This window comes from Nelusetta ayraudi, unplaced genomic scaffold (genome assembly GCF_046127955.1).
Source record: "Nelusetta ayraudi isolate G7.1 ecotype Tasmania unplaced genomic scaffold, CSIRO-AGI_Nayr_v1 ptg000033l, whole genome shotgun sequence".
NCBI lineage: Eukaryota > Metazoa > Chordata > Actinopteri > Tetraodontiformes > Monacanthidae > Nelusetta > Nelusetta ayraudi.
Window position 1 is genome coordinate 2,047,418 of NW_027466083.1, and position 25,346 is coordinate 2,072,763.

Sequence of the window (25,346 nt, forward strand, 5' to 3'; positions counted from 1 at the left end):
GGTAAGCGATAATGATGAATGGGATTAATGACTCTACAGTGGGGAGGAGGACCAGCCTGGAGCTGGGCTGAGTGTGGTTGGTGGTTCCCACTGATCAACATGGAGCCTTTCAAAAGGCGGCCAGGCCGTAGAAGGAAGGAGGAGAAGGAGCTCCCAGTCCGGTTCCACATGGCCTGAGAAGCAAAAAAAAAAAAATGGGGCCGACACTTGCCGGCGTCGCCCCGCCGAGGCGACACAAAGGCGGCGCTGCCAGCCGGGACTAGCCGCCGTCACACCGCCGCTCGTCGCGGCGCATGTCGAGCAAATTTCGGCCAGCAAGCGGAGAGCAACGCCGATCACCCCCCGCCCCCACCCCACCCCGCCCCGCCCCGCCCCCCACTCCAACATCATCCCGACCCCCACCACACACCCTCGCAGGGAGGGAGAGAGAGAGGGATGGATGTGTGGATGCAAGAGATGGATGGAGGTTCCATTTTAAGTGCACAACTACTGCGAGCTGCTATCGAGCTCCGTCAGCGCATCACAATATGGGGGAGGAGGGGGAAACACACACACGATCTACTACACCACGCCTCGGAAAGAAAGCTGCCGTTTACACACAACAACAACAAAAAAACAAAAAACATCTGGCGTACACTCTGAACAAAACACAACAGGCAGCCATGCTAAATCCCAGCAGGCTGTCACATCCCAGCAGCGGGTTTCCCCCCCCCCCCTTTTTTTTTTCTTTTTTTTTTGCACAGATAGGACTTGTGAGACGTAGCGGAAGAGGGAAGCGGGATGACATTGCGCCTGCTTACTGTAAAATAAAATCCCTCGAGGTGGCGTTGGGACGGATGGATGGATGGAAGGATGGATGGATGAAGATGCCCCCCCCACTCCGGTCCTTCCGGCGTGCGAATATCTCAGCAGCAGCACCAACATCAGCAGCACCAACATCAGCAACAGCAGCAAGAAAGCAAAACCTCCCCGGCATTCAGAGCGGTCGGACAGTCGTTACATACCCTTTGCGAAGGACTCAGATCCCGGCGCGATGGCGAGCCAGCATCCGAGAGAGGAGGGAAGAGGAAGCGCGGCCAGCTGTTGTGGAGGAAATGAAGGGGAGGGAAGGAAGGAAGGATGGCAGGAAGGAGCGACCGGGCCGGAGCGCTGCGCACAGCAGAGAGAGAGGGGGTCTCTCTCTCTCTCTCTCTCTCTCTCTCTCTCTCTCTACGCAACCCTCACACCCCGCCCCCACCCACCCCCAGCCTCCACCATCGGCGCCAGACAGACTGACAGACGGCTCGCTGTAGACACTGCCGGCAGCGACACCCAGTGGCGATGGAAGGAATGGGCGCATCGGAGGGCCGACTCGCGTAGTCAGCCGCAGGTGCACGTGTAGGCAAAGTCCATTCACACCTGCAGCCGCGTTCTAATTACGCTCGTTTGTTTTCACGACAACCGGATGTTGTTGGACCAACCAAAGTGCATTACAAGAGAAGAATGTTTATAAAGTTGGATATAGATTGATGTTAGTATCATTGCTATGGGTTTTTTTTTTTTTTTTTAAGGCATAATTAGTAGCAAATGTTAACGCTAACGATTTGTGTCCGTGGTCTATTGAAAACATTTGTGTGCCTGCTTGTTTTTTTCAGCATCCATCATCAGTCCATGTAGTTGGGGTAAACTGAGATTGTAAAACACCAATTGAACTATTCATTCTATTGAATTTAGTCCATCAGTTTTATGGATTCTGTCTATTCAGAAGCATATTCAGATTCAGATTCCTTTTATTTGCCATTGTGTGTAAAACACATTGGAATTTGCTTTGGCAATGACATGAGTGCATTTCAGTTCTTTTTTTCCCCCACATATATCAACTGACAGACATACAACACAGTGCAATGAAGAAATAAACAAATAAACATATATATATATATATATATATATATATATATATATATATATATATATATATATATATATACATATATATATATATACATACATATATAGTGCAATTGGATTTCTGAAAGAGGCAAGAGTGTCTTTAGACTGAAGGAAAAAATTGCCAGAATCAGAATAAGAATGCAATCTGAAAGGGAAGGTCGGTCATCCATTCATTCATTCATTCATTCATTTTCTATACCCGCTTCTTCGTGAGATCAGGGTCACAGGGAGGGAAGGTCATGTGAAATTATTTACAAAAGTTGAGAAATTTTTAATTGTGGGGAGCACTTTTTTCATCAGATAGTGTGCCGTAAACAAAACAAGGAACATTAGGACAAATATCTTTTATGTAGTGTGTTTTAGCTTTTGTTGGCAATTTTTGTCCTACAACTTAGCAACAGCAATGACATAATTACTGTAACAGCATCAAGAAAATAGGCCACGTTGTGTCCTGAGGTGTTTTTTCTGGCAATTAACGTATAACCACAACATAGCACTCAACATACTGTATTGAGATATTGGGGTTGAGTGTCAGTTAAGTAACAGTAGGCAGGAGTCCAATTTTATGCCTTCCAAGTATTAAGAATGTGTTATAAATGTAATTATGGACACACACACACACACACACACACACACACACACACACACACACACACACACACACACACACACACACACAGTTTCATGAATATTATAAAGGGTGCATTATTATCCAAATAAAGAACTTGCCAGTGAGGTGAATGATTGACAGCTGCAGTGTCACATTTCTCCAGTGTTGGAATTTCTTGGATTTTCTCTTTTCCTGACTTTAATCACTGTTACCTCAGTAAATGTTTTGCTCATACCTAGCAACAAATTAAATGTTCGTCAAGCTGCTGAGATAAGGGCTAATACAAGATCCAGAGTTAAGTTATCCTATACTGTACACTCCACTGCACAAGTCTGTCTGCAGAGCACCACTCTGACTGCACTTGAAAGTTCTTCAAAGGAAACTGATGTGTCATTATGCCACAGTGACACACTCCAGCTGTTGCAGTGCTCATGTTTTGGTCAACATACACCTACAAATACCAATATAAAAGGCATACTTCACAGATTAGCAATGAGCTTTGATTATTACAACAATCATCCTTAGCAAGAAAATCCCCTCTGATGACATTAAATGACACCGCCTGCCTGCTGGTCCGCCTCAGAGCTACGCATCACTATTTCCTCATGTTTCTAAAAAACACCATTAAGGAAACATTGGAGGCTTTTGGATTTATCTTAACAATTCACAGCGGGAATACAGACCATTGACAATGAAATGACTCTTGTAAGAAAGAGCAGCTGATTCAAAGTACTTCAGTGGTTTGCGGAGAAGCTTGGAAAGGGGGGTGGTTCATCCCTGGCTCACACACACAGCAAGTCGAGTAATGCAAAAATAAAGACAACAGGGAAGCCATGTGGGAGGATGCTTGCCATTGTGTCCGAAGATAAAAGTAAAGTGAAGCTGCACCTGCCTCCACTGTGCTGTGTGCTTCATCCCTTCATGATCTGGTGACGAGCCATGAGAAATACAGTGTTGCTTAATGCCATAGTGCCATTGCAGGATGTAAACTCAGGTCCTCCCTAGACAAGGCTGTGAGACCGCGGAGTCGTGTGGCTCTCTTGGTTGGCACTCGGGTGGGAAAGGCTTCATATCAGCGCGGTGCTGGGTTTTGTCTGAACCGAGTGTAACATTATCAGTACATAACACACAGAGGCCAGCGACGTCTCCTGACCGATCTGCTCATTCAGCAGCTGGCGTGCGAGGACGAGCCACGTGTCCTTGCAAAAGGACACAAGCTCCCATGTATGCTAATGTTGGCAGTCAGGTTGTAACGAAGCTTGGAAACCAAAAAAAAACAATCCCACCTGTCAGTGACTACGTTTACATGTAAAGCTTAATGTCGCTAAACTCATAATTTGGTTTTCTCGTCTAATCAGACTTCTCTCCTTGTACCTGTATACACGCAGCTGAGAAAATCAAACTATTGACGGGAACGTGTCCTCCTCCCCAACACTAGGGGGCGAAATCAGTCTTTTCAGCGTGCTAATTTCCTGTTAACCTCTTTCATCACACAATCACAAAACAACTAGACAGCGATACTACACCGGTGTAATGTCCGTACTGGTCTTCAATTTAACAAGTTTCCTCACTGAACAGAATGAATGACAGTTGTTGACTACTCTCGAAGTGTCTATTGTCCAATCACAAGGTGCTGTATCCATATTTGCTGCTTACCCAGCCAGCTTTGGCAGTGACAGATTTATTATAATTAAAAAAAAAAAAACACACTCTATATCTGATGTTGTTCAGCTGCCAAGTTGGTGTTGTGATGACTTAAGCCTCTTCTATCTCTTCAGGATTCTGGTCAACTTTATCAGGACCATCAAGGGTTCTAACATCCCCTGATCACCAGCACCAGTGTCTCGACTCCTCACTACAAAATGCTTTATTTGCCACTGTGAGCTTCTCTCTGTCAGGGCCTCTGTCTCTCTTATCATTCGTCAATTTCATTAATTCTCCTGTTCTCACAGTCTGTTTACACACCCACAACCCACATTGTGTTTTAATGTAGAGATCTGAAATATGGGTGCAAAAAAAATAAAAATAAAAACATCTGTCTGTAATCTCCAGAATAGAGACTATGCACAGATGCCAAACCAGGACAAAGCCTCTCCTAGAGGGAGTCACAACACAAAAGGAGGCTGGGAAAAGTTGGTAACCCAGATGAAGATGAGCTTTGTAAATCCTCTGAGTCTTTTCTATCTCTGGCTCTAACTACATTGTCTCTCTCTCTCTATTTTTTTCTCACACCGCTCTTTGTCTAACTCGACTCTGTTCAGTCGGCTATAAGCAATATCCACAGGACACAGTGGCTGGCATTGCTAATTCTCACACACACACAGTTCTTGCCTGAACTGTTTGCTCCTACTGCAAAAGCGCACTTCAGTCACATCATGTTCTCGCATTTGCATTCTCGAATAGCGAAGAATCAGAATGTGACGAGCGCCAAATCTTACACAGGTGCTGAATTTCTTAAGTCCAGTTCTACTTGACTGTGATGGACAGAATGTCTGTCCTGTCATCTCCAAAGCTTTGCCTCCCCCTTTTTAAGAACATTCATAGCTTTTATCAAAAAAGATAAACCCATTTTAACATCCAAACATGATGTAAATGTTTACAATTGAGGGTCATTGACGCTGATTTGCCCTGTGACGCAGTGAATTCCTAATCTTCTCCATTTATTTCATCACTGCATGAATGATGGCCGGGCTCCCGTCCCCAAGTTTCCTATAGTCTAATCCGTTTGAGCTATTTTAATCTGCACACCCTCCTCTCCGCTGCTCTAATGACCTGACATCTCCACTGGGATCATTAAAGTTTCATCTGACCTAATCTAAAAACTGAGGGCCCCTTAAGCGACGACTGCTCTGCTCCAGAGAAGCTGTGTTGGGAGTCAGTCATTTCGGAAAAGGATGATGATGATGATGATGATGATGATGATGATGATGATGATGATGACGTGTTGTTGTTTTTTTATTTTATTTTAAGGACAATATACAGTTTGACTATCAGTTTGTAATATAATAATCCTGAGGTTATTGAGTAGAACTTACAGCCTATGTGTTTATTGAGTGGAGCAGCCAGAGTGAAGACGTCAGTGGCGAAGAGAACAGGTGACAGATGCACAGCAGCAGTGACAGCAGTGAGACAGTTAGGCGTGGATTCTGCCACTAGCACAGATCAGAGGGGAGGACGGGGGAGGCACACTGACACAGCACTGCTTCTGCAGCTCCTGAGAGTGACCTGATCTCAGCTCCTTGAAGCTACCTAATCAGATTCCTTCTCAAGTCCGACACTACTGAAACGTTGTCTCCAGTAAACCAGCCGGCACGGTCCGTAAAGACCTTTTTTTTAATTATTTTTTTTAACTCAAGATCACTTTTGGGGCCGTTTTTTTTTTTTTTTTTAATGCCATGTTGTTTTTACATGCATGGTAGGTGGATATAAAGCTAGTTGAGTTATAGAGTGGAGTACTCTTCAAGACAGGTTGCTGTATTCATTCACATAGACAGCAGTGCCATCCTGTGGTAGCCGACACACATTAAAACCTGCTTTTGGTCTCCAGACAGCCTCTACGGACACATTCACGTAATTTGGGTTTGGAAATGCTTTCTTAAAAAACAAAATAAAACGAAACGAAAAAACAAGCAAACAAAAACCAACCCACCTTCCCAGTCAGTCGGTGATACGTGGAGGAAGTGGTTGGTAACAGCAAACCCCAACCTCGAGCAAGCTGTGGGCAATGGAGGTAGAAATGGAGCAATTCATTTCCGGTGTGTGTGTGTGTGTGTGTGTGTGTGTGTGTGTGTGTGTGTGTGTGTGTGTGTGTGTGGAAAAAGGTCCGTTAAAGTGTATAAAAAATAAACACGAATGAAGTAAATGATTATTTTGGGGAAAAACTGTCACTTTTATGCCCCCCCCCCCAAAAAAAAAAAAAAAAAAAAAATCATCCAATACACCAGTCTCTATTAATTAGTATAACGTCTATATTTTCCGAGGGGACATTGAATGCAGCGCAGCCCTGGCGCTTTCCCCCTTGCATCCTTTTGTGTCTCCCATCCAATCGGCCCTCATCTGTAGTTTGCTGGCTGCTCATTGGTCGCCGAGGAGGAAGATGCGACGGGCACTGAGAGCAGATTCTTGACTCTTTTTTTTTTTCTCTGCTCCCCCCCCCCCCCCCCCCCCCCCTTACAAACCATTCTGTGGCCAATATCCCTGCATGTGTTTCTCGCATCAGCGTGTGATGTCGTGTTGAATCGCAACTTCTTGTCTGCGCCGCTTGCCTGGTTGGTTTTTCCGTATTGGTGCGGTTTGTTTTGGCTGCATTTGCCTTTTTGAGGTGATGTCGGGCCCGTCGCGCCTCTTTGTCGGTCAAGTGACTCCCTAGAAATGCAGCTCGGGGTTACACCTCTCCTTCAACGTAAGTAAAACCTGAAATGGACCGTTATGTAGTCGGAACTTTAAAATAATTATGATGATGATGTTGATGATGATGATGATGATGATGATGATTGTAATAATAGAAACGGCTGTTGAGCTGCGGTGGTTCTGTTTGCTAAATGACACTCGGCTAAAAGGCCGTGCTGTGCTGTGCTGTGCTGTTCCCGGGCTAGCATCATGTAGTCCAGGGGTGTGAAACTCAAAACACGCAGTGGGGCCAATAATGTACAATTTCTACAAAGTCACGGGACAACGTTCATATTTATTGAAAAAAAATATTCCCCCAGAAAGAAGAGTGGACCTTTTTTATATGGACCAAAACTAGCTCTGCTTCAACCTGGATATGGAACAAGCAAACCTTAATACTTAATAGTAACACTGAATAACATCATATTGTACACATGGATCCTGATTCTGCAATTTCAACAGTAACCGTTTTCCACGGCTAATAATACATTTTAAAGTAAAACAATAAACAAATCGAGTCATAACAGCCTTCACTGAACGTCCTATCCTGGTTGATGTGCCAAAATACCAAGCAGAGCATTCTGGGCTTTGTAGTATTAGCAGTACGTGCGCTGTATAATAGTGGCGGGCCAGCAGCTCTAGTAGTGATTTTGCATTGTCTCGAGGGCCAAATATAATGACACGGGCCAGAGTTTGACACCTAGGATGTAGTCCCACACTGTAAAGAGTGAAGTGCACAAACGGGGCGGAAGAAGCATCAGCTTGTCACATGACGATGAGAGCGATCATCACAGCACAGAGTTGGAATTCCAAACACACACACACACACACACACACACACACACACACACACACACACGGCGACTTTGATCACAGATTAAAGTCAACTGGGCGGCGTAGACGGAGCTCCAAATCAAGCCTCCCCTCCTCCTCCTGTATAAGTGCAGAGACATGTGTTACTTTTCCCGCAGGCGCTGCCGTGTAGATGATGCCCCAGCGATGGCTGATGTCGAGGCCACGTACGCAGACTTCATCGCTTCTGGTCGGACGGGACGCAGGAACGCCATGCACGACATCCTGCAGAGTCCCACCGACCCCGAGGGCCGCGAGCTGCCCCTCACCCTGTCCCTGTCCCTGTCCCAGCTGCACATCAACGCCGGGGGTGGAGGTAAGCCGCACCGCAACTCCAGCCTCATTAACACAAATGTTGGGTTTTTTTGTTTGTGTTTTGTTTTTGCAGAAGTAAAGATACTGAGTTTTAGTGTCAGTTGTGAAGTGTTTTAAAGTCAGTAATATACACACAAAAATAGCAGCAACGATAAAAGCAAATACTAAAGGACATGGTGAGGCAAGGCCTTTGTTTGATATTCTTAAATTCTGAAAATGAAGCGAAAATGAACGTCACTTTAATGTCTAAAGCTTAACGTGAGTCTTTGTCAGCGTAGAATGAGAACCCCTTGCTGTCACTCCCACAGTCAGAGTCTTAAAGCATTGAGTAGCACAGCAATTCTTATTTTGTTAGAAAGGTTCTTCAAAAATCTAACAATCGCATCAATGGCATCTCAATGCTTCTGGGAAACAGTACGACATGAAAGCAGGTTAAAAAAAAAAATGGATGTGAGACAAATGCCCCCCTAATATTTCTTGCTGCAGATGGAAACATCGCAGAGGACGGCCAGATCTCCTCGGCCCACAGGGAGGCCGAGCAGAGGAACAGCTAACCTGACGGACGCCGCTGGACGCCGACTTCCTCGCTGGGTCACTGCTGCTGCAGTGATGACACCGTTTGTCCACAGCAGGCTGGTAGCTGGAGGCTAGTGGCGTCCTTCCCTGAGCCAATTGGTGGACCACCATCCTTGGAAATGTTTTCTTCAAGGTCCCACGTCAGAGGTGGCGGAACGCTCTGATGACCCCGCAGCTGGAGATCAGAGTTGTAGCTCGTGTACAGCTGATTTTACTCCCAGTCGTAGTTATTAAACACACAGGCTGAATGTTTGGGCCTGGACAAGGAACACATTGGAGATCCCTTTTGATTCGTGCGGTTGTGCAGTTTGCGAGTGCGCCGGAATGTGCAGATGTAATGGGCGGCAGTGGGAGTGGAGGAACCCTTGGAGATCACGCACGTCAGTAAAGCGGCTGAAGCTTCCATTGACTTTGCTGACACATCGTGGAGGGGAAACACTCGGCGTGATGCTGCGTTTCATCTGTTAAAGAGGCGTGTTGACTGACTTTCTCTTGTCCTGGATAGAGTTGTATCTGTATGTGATGATGTCCTTTAAAAAAAAATAAAAATAAAATGACTAGTTGTAACACAGGACTGGTACAGTAATACAGTAAGAGAGTGTTGACTGCTGACTTCTCTGCTGATTCATTAGAGGCAATCATGTTGAACCACCTTTTAAAATGTTTCTAGTTTTGGTACTAATCATGCCAGCGTGTGGCTAACAGTAGGTCTTTTACATTATACTATATTACTGATGTATTAGTAGATCATCCACAAGTTACTTGGAATACAAAAATGGTGTTTTGTTTAGTAATCCACCCTCAGTTAATAGAACAGAAACAGCTGTTAGTAAAGATTTTTCTTTATTTTTTTTGCACATGTATGTATGTACATGTATGTATGTATGTATGATTGATGCCACTTTTCTTTGTGTGTATGCTGAAGCTGAGGGTTAAGTTGGTTGGAGTCACACACCTACAGAAAAAACCACCACTGTACCGTAGAGTCTGTAAGTTCTGTCAGTAAACCGTGCCAATGCAACCATTTGGACCAGAAATAGTTGAAATTATTATAATATTGTATAGTTGGGGAAGAAACGTTTGTGGACACTGTTAAATAAGTATCAAACATTACAATGACATTTTTATGTACAAATCGTTTTTGTGTTTCAAACGGTGTATCGACACCAGACAACCAACTGCAAATTAGTATTTTTCTGTGCTGGCCCTGGATGAGTGGAAACAGCAGAAACAGCAGTTGTGACCTGGATGGAATGGTGCACGTGCAGAAGGGAGTGTGTGGGTTGTGTGAGCCTGCATGAAAAGCAATTGCACTCGGTGACTTCATAGGGAATCTCAGTGCAGTGTAACACAGATGCATGGGGCGGCCAAAAAAAAACAGCTTAACCTGATGTATTTTGTCAGCGGACGCTTTACTAACCTAGCGGAAAATGAGACATTTAATGTGACTGAGAACAAGGCTTTGGTTTGATTTCATCCAAAGACAAGGCACATTTTGCCATCAAAGCCAATTCAGTGGTTTTATTGGGAAAAACGGGGGGAAATGCGGATAAGGAAAATGAAGGCATGCTCTTTGAATGGTTCTATTCTGTTTCTTTTGACTGACTTACACGGTACTTTGCCATCAGAAATCAGCTAATGGACATTTTTGGTGTCAGGTTGGCGTGGAGTTGGCACCGGCAAATAATGTAGGGAAAACATTTTTGGGCTGGAGTGATTAGTTAACAATAAACTTTTCCCGTAGTGCTGACAGAAATTGGGGTGACACTCGCTGTCAGGAAAGCCGGTATCATGACAAAAGTGTTGGAACAGCTCCTTAAATGTAGATATATGCAATACTCAGTGGAGAGAGTCTCTTGACGAGCACCGTGTGTGACAAGGTTCTGTAATATTTCCTTTGCCCTGTAAACACGATCCTCAGATATGCATTGCGAACTGTTCCATCCGTTTGCTCCACTGCTGCTCATTAAAATCCGTCCCGGCTGCGTCTCTGTCGTCCACGTCAGTCATCTTCAAAACGTGCCGCCCACATTTTACGGCCGTGGTGCATTCAGGTATAAACAAAAACTGCCATGACCCTGCGGTCACAGCGGCTCACTGACAACACTGTGCAAACCAAGCTGTTAATCACGCAGCATGCCGGAGAGAAAAGAAAATGCATGAGTGCGTTCAGTGTGTTGTTGTTGGTCTTACTGTCTATAATCACATTTTGTACATTTGTGTGTCAACAATAAATGGAACGGCGGACAGAGTGGAGTCGTTGTCCTGCTGCACTTTGGGCGTCACACCACATGGTGTCACTGTGGTAGCCATTCATTTAAAATTGTGTAGAACATTTTTTTTTTTAACCCAGTATTTTTTTCTCTCACCCTCCCTCTCTCTCTCTCTCCCTCTCTCTCTCCCTCTCTCTCTCTCTCCCTCTACCCCTCTCTCTCTCTCTCTCTCTCTCTCTCTTTCTGTCTAAAGAGATAAAGATTTTACAAATATATTGTTTCTGTACATGTTGTACAGTGCTGCTGCTGTGCTGCCTATTGTGAGTGCATCTGTGTGTGTGTGTGTGTGCGTGCGTGTGGATTTGTTGCTGATTATGCAAATAGTCATTAGACAATTGAACCAGGAAGTTTCAGAAAGGAAAAAAAAAAAAAAAAAAAAAAGCCCCGGCTGCAGTCTCCAAGTTCCTCATTCTGACGGCCGTGTGTAACAGTCCGTGTCGAGCGGCTGACCCACTTGTCAGAGAGCCGGATGCTAAAGGTCTTGTCAGTCAGCCGGGTGAAAAGACAGCGATCCCAGGGCTGAAAACCTTGTGCACCGTTAGAGGAGCTGTTTCCTGAGGAAGGGGCAACACACACACATACACGCAGGTAAGCAAATGTGTCTTTGCTTGGGAATGAATCCAGGGACAGGCGAGTGCTGATAGGTCACTGTGTTCTCTCATCACTTTGTGCTCAGAGACACACCCAAAGGGAAGCTTTAAAACGTTTAAATTCCCGACCTATAGCTGTTTTCAATGTGACATTAAGTTTCATGGCTTTGTTAAAGTCAATGTGTCACAAGTTGATTTCGTACAGTGTACGATTTGATTCCAAGTTCATTGCAGCCTTAGGAGTGACACTCTTGAGTTGTAGCCCTCAAACTTACACGTTCGGTTTCACACATAATCAGTTAATCAGTGGCGTGTGTGTGTGTGTGTGTCTGTTTTAGTGTTGGGAGAAGTTTCACAATAGCTGAAATGATCGACCACAACACACACACACTGACCTTGGGACTTGAGCACTGGCACTAGAATTCTTCCTTCCAAAACTTTCAAAGCTTCCTTTCACTTTATTACTTTTTCCCAAACGGGCTTCTGACCAATGAACGCCAGCATCATATTTTTCTTTCAGATCTTGGGGTCTTGAGTTCCTGCATTGTGGTTCTATGCAATTAAATTCAAAGTGCAACTTCTCCAAAATGCCAATAACTAAGAGCAGCAAATGTATAAAAATCAATGCAACAACGACGACGACGACAACAATAATGTATATTTATATACCATTCCATTCACGAGTTGTTTCACATTCAGGTACTAGAGGTGTTCGTGAATTTCATTTATAGCTACAAAGTTGAGTTAGATCAAAGTTTTCAGTTAAACTGCAAAATTACCCCGTTCAGTGATTTGTATGTTTTTGTGGGTATTTTAAATATACTGTTGTACCAGAAGAAAGACTCGGGGGCCAGTGCAGATCTTTCCGGGTCCTCCTGGTCAAGCTGACGTACAACTTTTGATGTTCAAAAGTTGAAATAAGACAAAGTAGGCAAGGATCAGAGGCATTTCTTGCAGGTTTACTGACAGATGGAAAAATTGTACAGCAACCATGGGGTCATCCAGAATTACAAAAACAAGACAACAGCATCCTATGGTGCACCGCTGATGAACCAACGATGTGCCAGAATCCATGCAGTTTTAAAGAGTCCAGACATGGTAACAAAAAATATATATATAGTGTCTCCTGTCCTGTGGATATCCCAATAAGGTGTTGTACTTTAAACAGACCTATAGCTGATATTCCTATAAGGAGAAGTTCTTCAAACAGATCACTGGATGGCCTTGCAACCTGTGGCCTGCTCTGGTGTATTCTTATCCAGTGGTCACTTGCCAGCCGCAGATGTCCATCAATGGACAGACTTTCTGGCGTTGGTCAGTGTCCTCTCTGCTCAGACACCATGTATATTCAATTTAAATCTACCACAATACTGTACGTGAAAAAAAAAGGTTTTGTGAAAGGTGGAGGAAATACAAGGATCATATTGCTTTGTGTGTACTTTGGACTGAACGTGAAGTTCATAAGTTTATAATTTTGCTGTAGTCAGAGGTATGTTTCCAACACGCACTAATATGATTGTGTTATCTGTATTTTAAGTTCATGAAAGATATCACAGAGTGGAGTCCACACTTTTACGTGACTGATTTCCTGTGGTCTTCCTGTCACCCCTTACCATTCCTCCCCTCGACATACAAGAATCAGCGCTCAACAATTTAGTCACACAAATATTTTGCGAACTTGTGGTCAAAAAATGGAAATGTGTAACCCGACCATGTGCTACTGGTGGGGTTCTGTAAGTGTGCCTTGTCAAGCCACAAAAACAAGCTGTGGTTCAGAGGGGAGGTGGATGATAAATATTTGATCTCACTGAGTATACAGGAAGAGGACAGCAAAACAGAAAGTAGCGTCAGTGCCCGGGGGGGGGGGCATGTCTGCCACTCCCAATGCAAACTAACAGATGCACTGCAACACAATTGAAAAGTTTATGGTGTCTTATAAAACAACTGAGCTGAGAGTAAACAACCTATTCCCAAGTCTTTCAATGGTATTTTGGGGGGATGGAAATCAGTTAGGAAATCAATTATGGAATTATTACATATACGTAATGCAAAATGAATGTCTCTTCTTAGTATTTTTGCCACAGTGATACTTTTAAAGCAATTTCTAAATGATTTGTGTGCTTTGGGTTCTGCTTGGATTCTGCACGTCAAAATTAAATGAAGTTCAGTTTCTTTCCATCTGATTTTGTTTAATATTTGTCATAATGCGCAATATTTCAAGTCACTTTCAACATGCTTCACCTCCACAAGCTGCAGTTTGTCTCAGTATTGATCAGTGTGTTTTAGCATTACAACCCTATGTGTTTTCTAGCCTTGGTGGCTATGTTCACCAGCTGTGAGTGGTAAATGTGTAACATTTGTGCTCACTGTTCCTGTTTCACACTTCCTCATGTTGATAGAATGGGTTGCATGAAGTCCACGCTGAGCGAGGGTCTTGGCAGTGGTGAGGAGGGGAAAATCAGCCAGCAGCCTGTACGTACCGAGCAAACGCACTATGTCAGAGACCCTACCTCCAATACAAAACACATACTAGTAAGTAGTCAGAGGCATGAATACAGATGAGTTGTTCAAAGTAGGACAGTCTCTTGACAGTCTACATTCTCTTTGAGATAAGTGATGCAAAGTGCTGACTTTTATTCCTGACTGAAATTTAATGACACATTTAAATGTGATGGAATGTGCCAGGGCAGATTAAATATTAAACAAATGGAATGAAAATGAGGCAAAAGGGATTTTTATAACTCTCAAGACAGGATTTTATAGTTCAGCTACTCATAATGAGTACAGCTTCCTTGTCTCAAACAATATTATCGCTGAGTAGTTAACTTATTGTAGAATTAGATAGATAGATAGATAGATAGATAGATAGATAGATAGATAGATAGATCTGTCTCACCTTGTTTTCATGTCTGCAGAATAACTCCCTGTTACCTGGTCAGAGGCTTCAAAAGATGGAAGGTATTTGCCTGAATTTATAACTTATAATTTTCCACCTCTAATAATACGTAAACACTTTTTTGTTAAATTATATTTTCCAATACAGCTTCAAGAAAAACTAAATTTGTGTCTATTGTGTGTTTGTGTCTATCTGCCATGCTTTGCTTTGTATAACTCACTTCCTGTTTGTAAACTAATTTTGATGCTACCGTACATAGAGTCACGCCATGAGCGCAGTGTTTAATTTGACCAAATCCATTATTGTTTTTTATCAGTAACATCCACATTATGATTGATATCTTACCTAACAGGAAATTAATTATTTGCAGGCAGAACTGTATGTTCAAGTAAGATAAGATGCTGTTTTTAATTTAAATATATTTTTAACATTTGTTCCTCTCTAAGAGCAAAAAGGGATGAACAAAATAGTGCTCGGCCTTTACCCATATGAAGCTGTGCATCCCGATGACTTGGGCTTCAAGAAGGGAGAAAAGATGAAAATCTTGGAGGAGTGAGTATATGAGAGGGATAGAAGATTTTATTGTTGTTTTTTTTTTTTTTCGAAATAACACACTATCTTGTTAACAGCTACATAAGAAACCAAACATGACTTGCTGGGGCTCACTGTTCTGTGTTATCACCACTACCACCACTCCCATTCAAATCACAACCATTTTCAATTCTTCAAAAAGTTAGAGGTTCTGCTCCTGACAAAAAACATGAGTTGGACAGACAATTGCATTTAGAAAACACTCATTTTGAGCGGAGTACAACAATGTGACGTTTTCATGTTTTATTTCTTTTCAACACTAAAATAAAGTCTACAGTTGAGCGTTTTGTCAAGACTTTGTCAGACATGGTTTCTGATGCTCAAGTTCAAAGAAAAGCTGCGCGGACCTTAAAAACCCACTGATTGTCTCGACAGACACGGGGAGTGGTGGAAGGCAAAGTCACTGGTAACCAACAAAGAGGGGTTCATTCCATCCAATTATGTTGGCCAAGCCGACACCATGGAAACAGAAGAGTGAGTAGCTGCTTCAAAAACCAATATCCAGAATGTGCTCTTTATTTTAATTTGGAAAAACAAGATTTGACAAATGACTTTATTTCACGTTATTAAAAAATTAAAGTGTACAAATTTCAGAAGCCTAGTTTTTTGGAGATTACATGTTTTTGTTTAGATTTTTTTTTTTTTTTTTGAAATCAACACCAATATTGAACTTATAGTCATTTGTTGCCTATTCCATCCTGCAGTTGGTTTTTTAAGGACCTCGCAAGGAAGGATGCAGAGAGGCAGCTGCTGGCACCGGCCAACAAACCAGGTTCTTATCTGATCAGAGAGAGCGAGACATCAAAAGGTGAGAAAATCCTCACATTCTCAACACGGCGGCTCATCTTAATGTCTGAACTTGGCGGCCGCCAAGCAGGTTCTCTATCTCCAGCTCTAGGGTGTACGACCAGTACAATTGTTTTGATGCTATATGACGAGAATGGATGTTTAACATCTAATAAAAATGAACACAATGAAGCAAAAAACTGTTGACTTGTGTTTCTGTGGTAACTTTCACGCTGGCTAATTTCTCCACAGGAAGCTACTCGCTGTCAATCAGAGATGTGGATGACAACAGGACAGATTCTGTCAAACACTATAAGATCAGGATGTTGGACAATGGGGGCTTCTACATTTCTCCAAAAATCTCCTTCAGTGACATCGGCAGCATGATCAAACACTACCACAGTGAGTACAGCACAGATGCACAGCCTGTCAAGTGAGTCTCTTGCAATGCTTGCATGAAGGTACTGGACGAGGAACAGCAGTTCAGGGCCCAAAATCACCCAGTGAGCCCCAGGGAGACTCAGACTCCCACACTAACTTCTAAAAAATAAGTCAAAAATGTATCTACCTTGAAGGTGAAGTGATTAATATTGGTAGATCTTGAGAAGAAACAGCGACATCAAATGGTTACATTTTAGATTGCAACACTCTTTCACTCCCCCTACCTCTCCTGATCTTACCAGTGAACTACGGTGGCCTGTGCACTCAAACCTAGATACCTTGTCCACCTTCTACTTCATTGGTTTGTTTGCTGTCAAGCGGGCAGGATTGTCCACACCAGGCTTCCTTAGAAACATGGTGGTGCAAGATGGCAGCTGACTGGGCGCAAGACCCTTGTCGAAGTGTAAATTCTTGTATACAAATAAGAACTGTTCTAATGGTAGGAAAACCTAATTACTGTCATTGTACTGTGAGTATACACCTCTTTAAATGTATATAGGCAGTATATTAAGCTTTGACCACCAGAATTTACACACTGGACCTTTAAATAAATAGAACTCAATCTGATGTTCGGAATTTAATGATGTGCGCCTCGAACAATGAAACACAGACAAACTAGTGCTCGGTATCTCCTGCCAGACAAAGCAGACGGCCTGTGTCGTAAACTGGACCGGCCGTGTGTGAAGCCCAAAGCTCAGCTGTGGGACAAAGATGCCTGGGAGATTTCCAAAGACTCCATCAAGATGGTGAAGAAACTTGGCGCGGGGCAATTTGGAGAAGTGTGGATGGGTGAGTAACTCAGGAAATCAACATGGCCCCACCAATAAAAAAACCCATCAATAACAAAAAACCCACAGACATCAACAGCAGGGCAAGTGTAGAGAGCAGATAGAGGAACAGAAGACAGCAGACTGCTTCTCCAGGGAGTGGGCGATAGCGACTTTCCACCGCTATGAAAGGCTATTTGCATTGCCGTTTGGCAGGCACAACTGTGTTAATAATTTAAAGGGACATTTCAACCTTTGAATACCTTGTAAAACCCCACTCCAAGGGTTTTACAGGGTATTCCACGTGCTATATGCATTCCAGCAGATGTACCATGCAGGTGGCTTATCATTTTCAGTGCTTTTTCCTTTACTAAACGTTGACAATACCCCTGAGGCATCTTGCGAAAGCCTTTCATTTAAACATAAATATCGAGATTTTAAAGGATTTTCAGCAGGTTCTTGCATTCGTCCTCATTTCAGTTGTGACGAAAAAAGATTGATCGGTGGAGTAGTCGTTTCTCCACTTTGGATTTGTGGCACTCTTTGACTGGTCCTTTTGATCTATATGACTGTGAGTTTTGTTATTCTTAGACAGAAACCACTCTGCGTCTGCTAAAAATGTGCTCCAGTGTTGCGTTTCGACCCTTTGCATGCACACAGGCTGGTGTGGGAGGAACATTGAGGTGTGCGGCTGTGTACTCAGTTTTGTTATCTATGAAGGAAATTTTTTTGAGAGGTAGGAGTGATTTGCATTCAAGTTTCAGACCGGTGCTTAGACAGAAGCATAGGCGAGTGTGCACACGAACGCAACAAACATCTGCCCCCCTCTGGTTGAAGAGTGCAGCAAGTACAAGTACGGACGTACACGTAAGCAGTTTGGTTTACGATCCCCAGGTTCTGACAATCAGCTGATCGCTGAGCTTGTTTTAATGGCTGACAGCTCCCAGTAGGTGCCATTCTATCCAACTGGAAAATCACATGCAGCCCCTCGTATGTTAACTGTGCTCAGTTGGTGCAAAAAAACGAAATGCCGTCAGAAAGTGAGAAAAATAAAAATGGCCCTGGCCTTGCGTGTTTGCACGTGTGTTTTGAGCTACTGTGTTGCTACTGTGCATTGAGAAAATGTGCATTAGCCACAGAAGACAGACAGGCAGCGGTTTAGCATATCAGTCAGTCAGTAGAGCGAAGGCTGATTTTCACATCTCTCTGAGACACCAGGTGCTCACCAACAGACCCACATATTACCTGATTTTAGATTTCAGTCATGGAATAAATTAAAACTAGTGAATAAAATAGACCATCTCATTTTTTTTTTTTTTTTAATTAATCTAACCGTAAAAGGAAATTACTGGTTTCCCACTTGAGTCCATTTACACTTCATTTTAATCTCCTTTGCTTTTTGCCAACAAACAGGGCTTAAAAGAGAATCTAAAGCTTTTAGTGAGCATGAACCCAATTAACATTTAATTGAGGCCTCAAACCTCTTAAGCCTGTAGCATGGTATAACAAGAGACCAAAAAAACCACACACTAACTCCTTTAGTTGCCATTTGGTTCCGCCAAAGTAAAACACATTAGAGCGAATGGGCCGTCCAGTATGCAAATAACACATGCTGTTTTACTGTTAATATTTTGTCTCCTTGTGTATCTCGGAAGAGTTTGATTGTTCACTTCTTTCAAGCCGAATCATGTTAAAGTGCTTGTTTTAATCACGATCTGCCCATAAATTAAAGGCATTTTGACTTTTTTACATGAGTGCCTAAGTTTTGAAAAAGAAAAACAAATGTATTTTTTAAATATTGACTACAAGTGAAAATGGTGTTTTAGAGGGTGCGTGTGTGTGTGTGTGTGTGTGGGGGGGGGGGGGGGGGGGACTACACTTTGCAACATATTTATGCCTTCAAATGAAAATAAATCCTTGTACCATTCTATTCACATGTCTTGTGTGGGTTCAGCCTATTACCTGAACGCAACGAAAGTGGCCGTGAAGACGCTGAAACCAGGCACCATGACGGTGGAAGCCTTCATGGAAGAGGCCAACGTGATGAAGACGCTGCAGCACGACAAGCTGGTGCGACTCTATGCAGTGGTCACCAAGACGGAGCCCATCTACATCATCACTGAGTACATGTCAAATGGTGAGTGAGCTTTATTTTGCACACTTGTGCATGAACTCATCTTGTTCTCTTTTTGGGAGCGTTCTCTGTAAACCCTACAGGTGGTTGTGAGGTAGTGAAACTCCCAGCAGATTAGCAGGCTGTGGAATAGTCAGACCAGCCTGTCTGGTCACTGTCCATTCCAACCACAGTTCTGCAGAATTTAGTGGCTCCGTAACTGTTTTTGTCACGTGCACAAAATGAAAAGACGCTTTGTTCCCTTCAGAAAGTTGCCTGGCTCAAAACCTTGAAAGCCAACTTCTCCTATTGGTCAAAACAGGAAATGTCAAGTTCAGCAAACTTAGTGTAGTGAAACACAGCTTTCGTGCAACTTTCTATTTGACCACTGACGTTTTCATCAGTTAAGGAAGGATTTATGCTTAGAAGTAGTTGAATCAAAACTCATAAAAAACTAAACAATTTGAAAAACTCAAACCCCATGAGAAAACTATGTTTATAAACTCCATGAAACATTTTGTCTTTTCTCTAGGTAGCCTGCTGGACTTCTTAAAAAGTGACACGGGGAGCAGACTTCTTCTACCAAAGCTCATTGATTTCTCAGCGCAGGTGAGTTTCACACTAAGCGCAACATTCCGCTCATTCGCACAGCTCAAGATTGTGAAATGTCAGCTGTGTCACTATGACTGTAAAGCTGGAAAGAGGAACAAAAAGCGCAAAACTCACAGTTTAGTGGGAGAGTCCCGCCAAGTTTTTGGTGTTGGAGACTAAAGCACAACAAGGCAGTGTTGGTTCCCTGATTTAGGAAGTCAACGTCAAGAAAGATCCACATTCATCATCAAATTATATATCATATATATTAATATATATATATATATCGTTGTATATTATCAAAGAAAATCTCTTAGCTGGCAACAAAAATGTGGTTGCAGTTGTTTTTAAAGAGTCACTAAAGGCTGAATGATGATGATTAAAGGTTAGACAAGTCTATCTATCTAAATAGACAAATGAATAATAAAAAGACAGGTATTAAAATGTGCAAATTGCACACTGTAAAGCACACATACACAATTTCAGTACCATCTATTGAAATGTAAATTTGCTGTTTTTCCATGTGGTGTTGTTGCAGATAGCAGAGGGTATGGCATACATAGAGAAAAGGAACTATATCCACAGAGACCTGAGAGCTGCCAATGTCCTGGTGTCAGAGAGTCTGATCTGTAAAATAGCTGATTTTGGATTGGCCAGAGTTATCGAAGATGATGAATATTCGGCAAGAGAAGGTAAACTGTATGAGTGGGTGTGCGTCAGTGTCAAAATCGTGTTGCATAAGAAGACTTTCCTGTCACAGACGAGAAGACCTCTTACTGGATCGCTGAAGAAAAACTCTCCGGCCAAAAGAAACCGCCATGTTGTGCAACAAACCACATTTTTCATTTCTCTTCTCAAAATCTTTTTTTCCATAGGTCACCTCAACAGGTCTACATAGAAAATTGATGTACAGCCGTACGTTGAGCCTGAACTGATTACTGATCTCAGGACACTAAGAGAGTCTTTGTTTTAAACTTGTCCCTTAGGTGCCAAGTTCCCTATAAAGTGGACCGCTCCAGAGGCCATCAACTATGGCTCCTTCACCATCAAGTCAGACATGTGGTCCTTTGGAGTTCTTCTCTATGAGATCATAACCTTCGGAAAAATCCCGTACCCAGGTAAACACCAGCCGGCTACGTGGCATGCCTGCATGTCTTTTTGCCATTAGACACTAACAGTAATCAATTGGTTCTTCCCTAAAAATCCGGTGGCCATTCATTACCTGCCAAATTGAGCCACCTATACAAATTTTGCAGATCTCACCTGCGTTGTTTGTTTCTTGCAAAATACACAAACGGGATGATCAACTCTTTGGACGTTGAATAGACTAGGATTCACTCAAGAACCTTGTCGGTTCAAAGCCTCTCAGGCAACACCCCTTTAGTCAAATGTATCTTTGTAACTTGTGTATCTTTGTTGCTTCAAGTTGCCCAAGAATCTCAAATTAATATGAATGGTCACTTCACTAGACCCCTCAGTCAAATGATGTATCTTCTGTGAAAACCCCTCAGTCAGCGAGAAGATCCAACCTCCTGGAAATTGGGTTGGACGTGTATGTGTCCAGTTTTCACCTCTGTGGTCTCCACAACCCGACAATGTACCAAATTGCATTCCAGAGGGAAGGCGCAACTTCTCTCATCTCAGCGGCTCCTCCATCGTGCCGGCAGTCTTGCTGCTTAAACCGTACCTCCTCAGAGATGTTGTCTTCCTCAGCTTCACAAGACGTCATTTGGAGCCCCTCTTGAAGAAGGTCCTTCGGCCAGACAGCCTGCCGGCGACAGTGAAAGGCGTCCTCCTGTTGTTTGGCACTACTAGGATCAGTCTCGTACTTCAGACGGTTCCTCTTACACAAACCCATAAAATGATCCTGCTCCTCTAGTGGAGTCCTGAGCTCTTCCCTCTCCATCTGTTGCTCTGTTGAGTTGTGTGGGCTGCTGCTCACAATGGCAGCCAGCTCCTTGAAATACATAATCAGTGTATTCTTCAAGTGGATTTCTTCAGCAAGTTGGCCTTGAAGCGATTCGGACAGCATTTTGGCATTTGCCAGCTCCAGCTCCAGCTCCTCTTGAAGGAGCACCTTCTGCTGGTTCTTGCGCTCCAGCTCCAGCCGCAGGACATCTGCCTGCACTTTCGCATTGAGGAGCTCGGTTTTGTACCGCAGGCACTCTTTGTTGTGCGAAGCTTTGCGCTTTCTCAGTTTTTGTTTGAGAAGCAGATTCTTCTCCCGTTCTGCCTCAAGCTCGGCTTCAAACGCCTTCTGGCTCCTTTCAACAGCTTCTCCCAGATCCTCCAGCCTTTTTAAAAGAGCGTGTTTCTGCTGGATTGTTGCCCCGGATATGTCAGGATTATTTGGCAGCGCGTTCACCAGCTTTCTGACACCAATCAGCTCAGTGTCATACTTTTGTTTAGCTTCACTGAGTTGGTCCAGGTTTTCTTCCAGATACATTTTCTCCTCATCTACTGGACACTTTGTAATCAAGCCCTCGCTGTTAAAATATTGGTATGTAACCAGTGGTTCTGCAAAATGTACATGAAGTTTTTTCTTCTTTTGACTGATACCTGTTGCTTCAGTCCGTTTCACCGCCGTTCTGTAACTGTTTCGAAACTCTCCATTGACACTAACAATTTGACTTTGGTGTTCTTTGTTAATCTCATTTTTGCTGTTGTTTGGGGAGTTATAAAACATCCTATTGCTTTTTTCCTGATAAAAGATGTTCTCTGTTATTCGGTATGTAGAGATCGACTGGACTACTTTTGTTTCCCCTGCTTCCTGCATTGTCTTGGTGGTTCAAAAGTTTTAGAGAAATTCTGAGTTCTTTAGTCCTTGGTCTGCTTTAATATTCGTTCTCAGATTGAATGGCTATAACCACATTCTCTTTGAACCTCTGCTTTAACTACAATTTAACTACAAGTTTTATGTTCTTTAATGTCAGTCAGTGTATGTCATGGCTCTCACAATGGCCTGCACTTTAAAGGTAATTTATTTCTCTGATGTCAGGAGATTAGAGGTTGGGCTGATGTCATACCTAGAATTATGATTTTTATTTTTTGCTTTGATATTTTGAGATTTCAGTCAATTTCCCTCCTATTGTTTTTTTTCTTATCTATAAAAAATATCACCCAAAGGAGCTTTAAGTTAGAGTAGGTGTATTTGAGGTGTATCTATACTGATGTATAAATGTGAGTGTGAACGTGTTGAAATTGCCATAATGCAGGATATTTAGCAGAGCAATATCAATGATGATAAGTGGGTGCTTGCCTCATAGGTACTTTCCCCTTTTACCACACACCAGTGATTTGATCACTTCTCATATCATACTTCTCACTTCAACCCCATCAACCCATCCCGCCACACAAAAGAAACAAAAGTCATCTAAATGTGGAACATTATACTGACATCCAGTGGTGATAAATATGTTTGAGAATTTCATTATAATTATTACTGCCTCCAGCCCTGAGGCTCACCATAGTTTATATGCTTTACTCATATTCATATATTTGTTTGCTTCGCTCGTTAACATCCGTGCGTGTCCTTTCTCAGGCATGACTAAAGGGGAGGTGATGTCATCGCTGCAGCGCGGCTACCGGATGCCACAGCCCGACAGCTGTCCGCAGGAGCTCTATGACATCATGATGTCGTGCTGGAAAAACAAACCTGAGGACAGGCCCACCTTTGATTACATGCAGAGTGTGCTGGATGACTTTTACACTGCCACCGAGGGACAGTACCAGCAGCAGCCATAGAGAGGGACAATTTCACACAACTTATACCTTTTACAAACACTCATATTTAAAACAACACTGATAAATGTTTTGTTTGTTCATTTTAAGTAATTTTGTTAAAATTAGATATTCTATAAATGTTTTTACAACCGGGCGACACGGTGGCACAGTGGTTAGCGCTGCCGCCTCACAGCAAGAAGGTTGTGGGTTAGATTCTGGGCCTGGGACCTTTCTGTGTGGAGTTTGCATGTTCTCCCTGTGTCTGCGTGGGTTCTCTCCGGGTTCTCCGGCTTCCTCCCACACTCCAAAAACATGCATGTGAGGTCAATTGAACACTCTAAATTGTCCGTAGGTGTGCATGTGAGTGTGAATGATTGTTTGTCTCTATGTGGCCCTGCGATGAACTGGCGACTTGTCCAGGGTGTCCCCTGCCTTCGCCCTAAGACAGCTGGGAGAGGCTCCAGCAGACCCCTGTGACCCTGAGCTCGGGACTAAGCGGGTATGGAAAATGAATGAATGAATGTTTTTACACCCATAGTATAATGTAATGTTTTTTTTAGTTTGTTTTTTAAATAACTTCTGGTTGTCATAGAAGAGATGGGTCAGTGTAAATCTGAAAGTTTACACTGCATAGCAAAACAAAAGAAATGTGGAGATTTGCAGGTATCTGTGTCCAATTTAAACTCAACTACCACATTATAAGGTATATATTTCAACACTTTAAAAAAAGTTTTATCTGCCTGCTTGGAATTTGGTTAAGACTGAATTTGAAGGTCACTAACCACAACTATAGCTGACAGTCTTCTATTTCAAATATAAAAACCATTCTGTCAAATAACGTAGTATCATAAGGAGAGCCTTTAATTTTTCATTAATGAAATGTAATTTGTCTTTGTTCTGTGTCATTGACCACTGGGGTTGATCACTTTAAGACCACTTCATATTGAAGTGCTATAATTTCTGCTTTGTGTTGTCTGTGAAACTTGTTCTCCTGATTGTTTTATCATTTCAAATAACATTTCTTAATCATAAGTGTTATCCAAAAGCAAAGTTGTATGGCTTGTGGTTTTATGATTTTATTATCAATCAAAGAAACGATATGGAGGAGCTACGTGTAATATAAAATGTTTCAATTCTGTGTACCATATGTGAAGTTTTTCTCTTTTTTTTTTTAACTATTATTTAAAACCTCCATTGTATTCCCCACTTTTTCCATGTGATTGTTAATTTTCCCTTGCTGCTCAAACATAATCAAGGCATAAAGATTTAAGCGGTATTCTGAGGTTGCCTGAAGCATTTTCACATTAAAGTTTCTGTAAGCAATATGTCCTTTCATCGTCTCATATCTATTGAATGTTCCACACATTGCTTTTGTTTGGAGGTTCATAAACATTAATATTAAGCAGTGTGGTGAGTGATTGTAATTATTAAAACCCTCTTACGACCATAATAATACACAGACTGCCTGGACATAATTTCATTTTGTGGCTGTAGACTTGTCAACTTTCAGTATTTGGTAGTTATTGAACTTTATTGTGTGTGTTATGACATGTCAAATTAGTTAAAAAGGGAAGAACAAAAACAGATTCTTTTCACGTTTATAATGTTATAGAACCACTAAAATGACATGAACAAGGAAATTGAAATAAAGAATTGACCTTTTAACTATTTTACATATGGGGAGGTGGGGGGGTGGAAGTGCTTGACTTTAAACATTATGCCACAGTAACAATTCATTTTACTGCTTACGTCAAGGAAAATCTGTGTTTTGTTTTGACGGAAACCCGTCTGATTGACCCTCACCATACTCACTATGCTCACTAGTTTCACTTTTCTTTTTTTTATATTCTTTTTTAAATTGTACAAAGACGGACGGTCTTATTTTGAAATCACTCTCCATTTCC

The 25,346-nt window shown here is 42.5% G+C and overlaps 4 protein-coding genes across 15 annotated transcripts in view; 3 read left to right on the forward strand and 1 right to left on the reverse strand.

The window, feature by feature from the left end:
- ctnnd2b (catenin (cadherin-associated protein), delta 2b) overlaps nucleotides 1-1,162 on the reverse strand; it is a 142,430-nt gene extending 141,268 nt beyond the window's left edge. For 6 of the 7 annotated variants that reach the window (XM_076031565.1, XM_076031564.1, XM_076031558.1 and 3 more), the window contains exon 1: nucleotides 1,005-1,161. The gene's annotated coding sequence lies outside the window, so the exon portion shown is untranslated. Of the gene's footprint in view, nucleotides 1-1,004 lie in introns of all 7 variants that reach the window. The other variant, XM_076031560.1, reaches the window with a different exon arrangement.
- toe1 (target of EGR1, exonuclease) overlaps nucleotides 1-25,346 on the forward strand; it is a 314,622-nt gene that overhangs the window by 147,234 nt on the left and 142,042 nt on the right. The window lies entirely within an intron of this gene.
- On the forward strand, nucleotides 6,726-9,227 carry LOC142891779 (cAMP-dependent protein kinase inhibitor alpha-like). The gene is made up of 3 exons (XM_076031599.1): nucleotides 6,726-6,941; nucleotides 7,900-8,096; nucleotides 8,582-9,227. Exons 2-3 carry the CDS (start codon nucleotides 7,928-7,930, stop codon nucleotides 8,647-8,649), a joined length of 237 nt encoding a protein of 78 aa, XP_075887714.1. The 5' UTR covers nucleotides 6,726-6,941; nucleotides 7,900-7,927; the 3' UTR covers nucleotides 8,650-9,227.
- lyn (LYN proto-oncogene, Src family tyrosine kinase) lies at nucleotides 11,285-24,766 on the forward strand. 6 transcript variants are annotated; one of them, XM_076031587.1, is made up of 14 exons: nucleotides 11,287-11,532; nucleotides 13,934-14,066; nucleotides 14,450-14,492; nucleotides 14,877-14,982; nucleotides 15,397-15,495; nucleotides 15,726-15,829; nucleotides 16,060-16,209; nucleotides 16,888-17,037; nucleotides 18,970-19,152; nucleotides 19,661-19,737; nucleotides 20,258-20,411; nucleotides 20,706-20,837; nucleotides 22,160-22,219; nucleotides 23,261-23,398. In XM_076031587.1, exons 2-13 carry the CDS (start codon nucleotides 13,935-13,937, stop codon nucleotides 22,192-22,194), a joined length of 1,365 nt encoding a protein of 454 aa, XP_075887702.1. In that variant the 5' UTR covers nucleotides 11,287-11,532; nucleotide 13,934; the 3' UTR covers nucleotides 22,195-22,219; nucleotides 23,261-23,398. The 6 variants fall into 6 exon arrangements, with proteins under 6 accessions (XP_075887701.1, XP_075887702.1, XP_075887704.1 ...); XM_076031583.1 differs by lacking the exon at nucleotides 22,160-22,219 and having other exon boundaries at nucleotides 11,303-11,532; nucleotides 23,261-24,766; XM_076031585.1 differs by lacking the exon at nucleotides 22,160-22,219 and having other exon boundaries at nucleotides 11,304-11,532; nucleotides 13,934-14,006; nucleotides 23,261-24,766.